General features: G+C 32.7%; 1 protein-coding gene across 2 annotated transcripts; it reads right to left on the reverse strand.

The window, feature by feature from the left end:
• Window positions 1-2,467: 2,467 nt before the first annotated feature.
• Window positions 2,468-4,702, reverse strand: LOC129291491 (putative pentatricopeptide repeat-containing protein At3g23330). 2 transcript variants are annotated; one of them, XM_054928865.1, is made up of 2 exons: window positions 4,278-4,456; window positions 2,468-4,056 (listed from the first exon to the last, which is right to left on the reverse strand). In XM_054928865.1, exons 1-2 carry the CDS (start codon window positions 4,314-4,316, stop codon window positions 2,662-2,664), a joined length of 1,434 nt encoding a protein of 477 aa, XP_054784840.1. In that variant the 5' UTR covers window positions 4,317-4,456; the 3' UTR covers window positions 2,468-2,661. The 2 variants fall into 2 exon arrangements, with proteins under 2 accessions (XP_054784840.1, XP_054784839.1); XM_054928864.1 differs by having other exon boundaries at window positions 2,468-4,702.
• Window positions 4,703-8,049: the final 3,347 nt, after the last annotated feature.

Genomic DNA, 8,049 nt, shown 5'->3' on the forward strand with positions numbered 1-8,049 from the left:
TGAATTATGACAATAGATTTGCATAGTATGTTGATGTGTGCATGTCAGGATCATTTATAGCCAAGTTTCTCCCAGGGAGAAGAAAAGTGATAAAATTCACTTTGGTATTGACATATCATTGGAAGCGGAAGCTAGCCCGACTACTGACTATTGGAATCAAGAGGTAGTCATTGTCCCATTATATTAGGGACTGTTCCACTTGTTTTTCAAGAGATTCAAATATAACTAGTATCCACTGATTCATGAGAAGACTAGCTTAGAGGTAAAACAGCCCATGATTGTTTACATTGGAGGAAATCATGTCTCATAAGTGAGTGAAGTAACCTTAGTTGAGCAACTCTTCATGAGTAAAAGGCTTAATTAATTTGAATTTATAAATATAGCCACTAAATAGCCATCAGTTTCATGTCAAAAGTATCATGAGGGTATAAGGATGGCACTAATCATGCATTTCATATTTCGACCATATGATTTAAAAAGGGGCACATGGTTGTTAGTAGTATGACCCTATATGTGTTCTATGTTTTTACATGATGTGATGATATGTGTTATGCCCCACCATATGGTCATTAGTATTGTGGTCATGACAACCTTTTAAAAAAGATGCAAATTTATGAAAGAATTGTTATTGCCATTTGCATCTAATTGATTGACATACATGTGCATAAGCTAGATCAACTTAGTCACTGAGTGATTATACTCATTTCTTTTTTTTTCAATATTATAAGGAGTAGCTCATCAAACATGATTGGGGAAAATGATTTGAGGCTTAGGATTCTGCTAAGATCCTAATAGTAAGCCTCATGGCATTTTAATTATGTATATTTTGTAGATAATTTTGCCAACTAGGATTTCTTATAATTTTTGACTACTTGCACTACTTATGAAATTGATTGAAATTGTGTATTTTATGTCTTGAGTTATATACAATGTGGTTGTAAAGTTTAAATAAGGTCAAAATGCTAGTGCAAGGAGGGAGTTGTGTAAATGAATAAATATGATGATTTATATGTAGATTTGTGAGAATTTAGCTTGTCTCATGTTTTTGTGATCACGAGATTGAGCATTGAAAAAGTAATATATGTGTTGTTTGGTTGTTGAGGTGTGTTGCACAAGTTCATTATAGTTTATTGAATATAATGTAAGGTTTAGTGTGAACTTTTGGCACTTGAATTGATGATTAAACACCTGAGTTGTGCAATATTGTTATAAAGGAGTGAGTTTTAAAATAGGTGTCCAACTTTTGACTAAAAAATAATTTGGTCATGAAATCAATGTCATTAGCTAGGGTTAGGAGAAAACTCTATGTAGACACTTAAATCATCTCAATCGAATATTGAACGAGAAACGAAGCACATTCTAAGTTAGCCCCAAGTGCTAACAGCAAATCTACTATCATGAATCATAAAATGTGTTGCAGTAAATGACACAGAGGCAATGAGTGGCAGCACATTTGCAATGAGCTTCAACGTACCCCTATCTTTTATGCTAGAATGTGATTTTTCTCAATAAATGCAGATGTTTTAGTTTACATTAGATTTTCATGCTTCTATATGTTTTGTTACAGCGTACCTCTATCTTCAGTGTACCTCTATCTTCAGTGTACCTCTATTTTCAATGTTGTGGCTAATTTCTTGTTTACCTCTTTGTTCATCTTCGATTATGGGCTAAGGTGGATCTTCTTCTTCTTCATTTATGGTTACAGTGGTAGGTGGTGAACTAGTGATCCCTTCTTCGTTTTAGGTTGGAGCAAATTTTTTTTAGGGCGAGAACATTTTAGTATTTTTCACATTTTAAATATTAATATTGAATAAAAATAATATCTCAATTCCATAGATATATCAAACATATTTTTAAAGCCTATATCCATTTTCATCTTCATCTCTATTTTCATTTCCTTTTTCATTGAAATCATTTCCGATGTACCAAATAGGACATAAGTTCTAAACTATTTGAAAATAAGATACCCATTTAGTTTGTCTTTTATATTTGTATGATCATTTTGTTGCAAAAATTTCTCTAATGGATGCTTCCCATCAATGATGAAACCCAAACTTGGTGTGGGTGCTCAACAAGTGCTCATCACTGTGATAAAATATGAATCATTTAAAATTTGATCTGAATAGTTCAAATTTAAACTATTATTATATATTTTTATTTTATATTTATTAAAATAAAAATTTATACAATAATTTTCATAATTTTTTTATTTTTAATATGGTCTAGATTTAATTTGAAAGGTACAATTTAATATTAAAATTTTTATAATTATTATATATTAATTATTTAGATGTACTCTACATAGTTCAAATTAGATTTAATTTGATGTCAATATACATCAATTATAAAAATTTTAATATTAAATAGAATTTTTTAAATTAAATCTAGACCATATTAAAAATTAAAAATTTGTTAAAACTATTTTATAATTTTTATAAATTTTTATTTTAATAAATATAATATAATATAAAATAATGATTTAAATTTGGATCATTCAAAGATCCCATCACAATAATGAGCATCCAAACCAATCCGATGAAACCCTATGATTAACCCATGATGTACTGGGCCCCGCAACAACATAGTTAAGTGGAGCTGCAAGAGAACAGAGCCAGGTTTTGTCCATGCCGCTGCTTTCCAATTTGACTCAGATTTCTTCTATCACCAATAATCACCACAAGAACAAACTCCATCTTTAAAATGATGATAGCGATTAACATCTCTCACAGAGATTTCCCTTTCTGAGATTTTTGATATGAACTTGATAGCAACATGACAGTCCTCACAAATCTTGAGATTTTTTGTTATCAAAATCCTTGCTCCTGGCGACGTGCTTATGAGTCCAAATGCAACAGCTAGCCTTTCACTGTGACTGCACACCATGTTAGTTTTCTCATCTTCCTCAACATCATGGAAGACAGATCCTGTATCAGGGACATACCCAGATTCTCTCATCAGTCCTTCTAGCCTCTTCAACTCTGCATATATTGCGCCAGAATTTGGATGTGAAACATCCCCAGAAAGAAATGAATGGACTTTGTTTTTCACTTCAATCCAGCTACAAGCGGTGCTTTTCTTTATTCCTTTATCAATCATTAAATTCCTTAATCTGGCAACTCCTTCCCACTTACCTGACTGAGCATACATGTTTGATAAAATCACATAGTGTCCAGCATCTTCAGGTTCAAGCTCAACTAACTTCTCCAGTGCCAGCTCTGCCAACTCCACATTCTTGTAGATCTTGCATGAGTTCAGCAGAGCACCCCACACACCAGAGTCTGGCATTACATTCATCTGTGTTATAAGATCATAAGCCTCACCCAGTTGACCACAGTGACCAAGAAGATCAACCATACATGTGTAATGTTGGACTGTGGGATTGATACAGTAATCTCTCACCATCATGTTGAAGAAGGCTCGCCCTTCATAAAGCAAGCCGCTTCGGCTGCAAGCTGCAAGAACACCAACAAAGGTTATGTGATCTGGGCGAGCCTCGTTCCTCATTTTCTCAAATAAGTCCAAAGCTTCAATGGCATGGCCATGCATAGCATAACCAGCAATAATGGCATTCCAAGATACAACCCTTTTCTCCCTTAGACGCTCGAACAAATTACGAGCGACTTTCACAGAACCACATTTTGCGTACATATCTAGTAAGGCAGTTTTGACTCTGTCATTGGAATGAAACCCATTTCTCCAACTAAATCCATGGATTTCCCTTCCATGAGGAAGACAGGCAGTATCAGCTGAAGATGAAATAACGGTGACAAGCGTTGCCTCAGTAGGTTTCACGCCTCTTGCCGCCATTTCAATGCACAGAGAGAGTGTTTCATCGGGCTGTCCATTTTGAGCATAAGCAGCCAGCATGGAATTCCATAACACTGCATCTCTAACAACAATTTTATCAAACACTTGACGTGCATCTCCCACACAGCCACATTTGGCATACATGTCAATAAGAGCAGCGCCTACAAACACGTCTGTCTCCCACCCAGTGCGTAACACACATTCATGAATATTCCTTCCATCCCCAATCGCAGAAAGTGCAGAGCATGCCTTTAAAACAAACGGAAAAGTAAAATTATCTGGCTTTAGCCCATGATCAAGAATCCGGTAGAAAAGCGAAATGGCAACATCGTAGGGCCCATTCCATGCATAGGCCCGAATCAGAATGTTCCACAGAAACAAATTCCCTTGAGGAATTCTGTCGAACAGTTGATGGGCATAGCGAAGAGAATTGCAAACAGAGTAGAGATTAACCAGTTTAGTAGCTAAACCTTGATCATAACCAATGCCCAATTGACACAATCGGGCATGTATCTGGATCCCAGGTCGAAACGCCTTGCCGGCAATGCAAGATTGAAGGAGAGACGCGTAATAGGAGGGTGGTAGCTGTAGTGGATGAGAAGAATCGACCTGGAGTTTATGAGTAGAAGGAGTCAGTAGAGGCTTCGGGTCGTTGGCGAATGAGTGGTAGGACGACTCTTGGAAGAAACATGGAGAAGAAAGAAAGAGATTGAGCAGAGAAGAGAACGGAGAGCGGGAAGTAGCGATTCTGTCGATCTTATTATGAATGGAGTAGAAAGTCATCTAATTTCTGTAAGAAACACCAAAGATTGATGATAACAATGAAGCCTTGGCCCTTGGTCATAGCGTCACCACTCACAAGCTCACGACCTGGGCCGCTGGGCGGGAAACGACTTTGACCGTGTCCCATTGTCGTATCAAACACGTACTCCTCCCAAACTTCATTCCCTTATTTTTATTTAATAAAAATCAATTAAATAAAATGAAAATGGCTTACAGAACGTAATATGAAAAGAACCATAAAATGAAAATAAAATGAAAATGAAAATGGCTTACGCAACATAAGTCTAAGGAACCATAAAATAATAATGGAAAATAAAATAAAATCTATCTTAGAAAACAATACAGCAAACACTGTCATTTCCTAATTTCCCATGGCTCTCTTATCCGTCCGGCTTCTCTGTGAAATAATGTCAACTACCATTATTATGCTTCGTTGGGAGGTTTTGGAGGAGAGGGCACCCTCACCTCCTCATTTAGTTACGAAATTTTGGAGGGAAGAGGAGCTAAAATAATCCTCTCCTCTCATATTGCTCCTTTTTAAATTAGAGTTTTTTGGAAGAAAGTTAATTTTTTTAATTATTTTATTTTTATCTATTTTTAGTAATTTGAGTATATCTATAGCTTAAAAAAAATTTCCTTTATATCAGATTATGTTTCACTTCCAAACTTCGACTAACCCCATTAGATTTTTTTAAAAAAAAAATTGCAATTCATCATATTTTATTATATATTTAAAAAGTTATTTATTTTTTTAATAAAAAATTGCTATTATTATAATTATTTGTTCAATTTTTTTATTCACATATTGACAATATGATAAGATGAGAGTAAATTTTTAACAAATCATGCAATTTAAATTGAAGTATAGAATTATTTTTTACAAGGAAGAATTAAAAAAATTTAATTAATATATAAAGATATAATAGTAAATTAGTTATTATCTCCCTTTCTAAATCAATCAAAGGATCATTAAAAATCCCTTCCCCACCCCCTTCCCCCTTTGCCTCCAACCAAACACACCATAAACTAAACCTTATATTTAAAACTAAAATATACTCCTTTGATCCAAATTAAAGACAATTTAATTTTATAACCTTTTTTTTAAAATAAGAATACAAACTTTTAAAACGCCATTCATTTAATTAATATAATTTTAAGTATGCATATTTAATCATTACATTATAATCACTTTAATTCTCTCTCCATATGAATGGTAATATTGGAGAACTATCATTCATCAAACTTAATTTTAGTTAAATTATCTTATATTTTAAAAATAAAATGCTTTCAAAATTGTCTTATTATTGAGGACGAAGGGAGTACAAGTAATTATTAGATTGAGGGGAAATAATTCCCCTTTTTAGGTAAAATTAATAATATAAAAAATATCAAATGATTACCTAAAAACTAAGAAATTGTTTGTTTTTTTTTTCACTTTTTCTACTCTTAAAATATATTAGAAGTGATATTATCCATAAATTCATAAATTATATATAAACAGCAATATAGTTAATAAAAGTTAAAGATCCAACCTTTTTTTATGGTTAAAAAGTACATTGGTGCTAACGAGATTGGGTCTAACAAAAATTAAAAGGCTAATGGTCTATCACAATATAATCAATTAATGTTTAAATTGTTATTTAAAGATTTATTCGTATTTAGTGTTTGTCGGTTTCTCAAACAAAATTAATTACTTTCAATAAGAAGGCATGTATGCGTAATAAAAAAATAAAATATATTAGTAACGTTTGAATATGTAAAAGCAATAACTCCATGTATATTAACAGGCAGGAAATCAGATTTTAGGTATTGACAATATGACAATTTAAAAATTAAAATCCATGGTTAGGGGCCGGAGAACTACTTACTCGTTCCCTTTAGAGTTATGAAGTATTTTTTTTAATATCATGATAAAAAATATGTATAAAAGGATTTTTATCTTTCAAAATGTAACTAACAAGATTTTTTTAGAAATGCCTTTCATTGAGATGTAATTAATAAAATTTTTCTAATTGAAAATTGAATTAGGATAAATATAAAAAGAATGTATTATTTTAAAAGCTAGGGCAGTAACTAACTTATTAAAATGTAAATTAATAAAAAAATGATATATAATTTTAAACAGATGTGGCGTAACTTTCTTTGACATTCTGATCTTGAAGAGGTCCCTTGGAGTTTTGGTTTGGTCATAAACATCACGTATCGTTCTCTCTTGCCTCTTATATTAATTTTTTTCTCATAACACCCTATTACTTGAAACATTTTTATCTCTACGCATTAAATTTTAATCATTAAATAATAAAAATACTTTTAAAAAATAGAAAAAACATAATTTTAGATTAATACATTTTGCTTGAGTTTTGCTATAACTCTCTCTATTTTTTTTTCATCTATAACTCACGACCCTACACTTTTGTAGAGACAATAACATTAATGGAGTTAATTATATTGATGTGAATTTTAATACCGCTAATTGTGTGGTGACATGTAACTTAATTGTTTGTGTGTTTTTTAACAACCAGAAAACCAAAAAAAAAAAAGGCCACATGTGCGAAATGAAAAGGCTGACTTGGAGCCTCTTTCCATGGGCAGAACAAAACGATGTGGATAAGAAAAGCAAAAGGACCCAGAGACACAAAGCCACGTCGACGCTGGAAAAGGGTGTCGGAGGACGCTGGAAAAGGCCACACCATGCGCTCACCTGAAGAAGAGCGAACCCCCCTGAACTGAAAGATGCTGAAAATGATGCCCAAAGAGACCCTCATGAAATGAAGCCCGAGAAACGTTGAATTGAATGATGCCATGACATTCATTCACGGTCTTGAAATGAAGCTCGAGCTGCAAGAAAGAAGGGGTCCTTTTGTTTTTCTTGTGCCCTAGGAAATAAGGGGCTTTTGAATCGTCTTGTTCTGCTCATTTTGTTCGCACATGTGGCCTTTTTTTACGTTTCTAGTTGTTAAAAAATACACATTAGCAACTTAATGACATGTCATCACATGATTAATAGCATTAGAGTCCGCATTAGCATAATTAACACTATTAGTGTCACTTCAACCTCTCTCCGAAAGTATAAGGACCTAAGATGCAGAGGAAGAAAAATGTGTAAACTTGAAATATCAAAAAAAAAAAATATAGGGGTTTATAATAAAATTTGAATAAAATGTAAGAATCTAAAATTGTGCTGACTATCTTCACATATAACGGTCCGCGAGAGATGGTATTTTCAAAATCATATTGCAATTTCTTGTAATCTCCGTATGTCATTTTTCAGTTTCGAACAACTTTTACTTAAGTAGGTAATAAAAACAATCAATTTGAATTTAAATTCAGCAAATGGCCCAAATTTATTTACTCAACAAATATTTGAACTGTACTTATCAAAATTTTCATTAACACTTAAAATTATCGAGATACATTTTTTTAAAAAAAAATTAAAACAACTCTCATGATGTTGCTCCC

This window comes from Prosopis cineraria, unplaced genomic scaffold (assembly GCF_029017545.1).
Source record: "Prosopis cineraria cultivar Desert tree isolate PC_DT_omini unplaced genomic scaffold, ASM2901754v1 PC13, whole genome shotgun sequence".
NCBI classification, from domain to species: Eukaryota; Viridiplantae; Streptophyta; class Magnoliopsida; order Fabales; family Fabaceae; genus Prosopis; species Prosopis cineraria.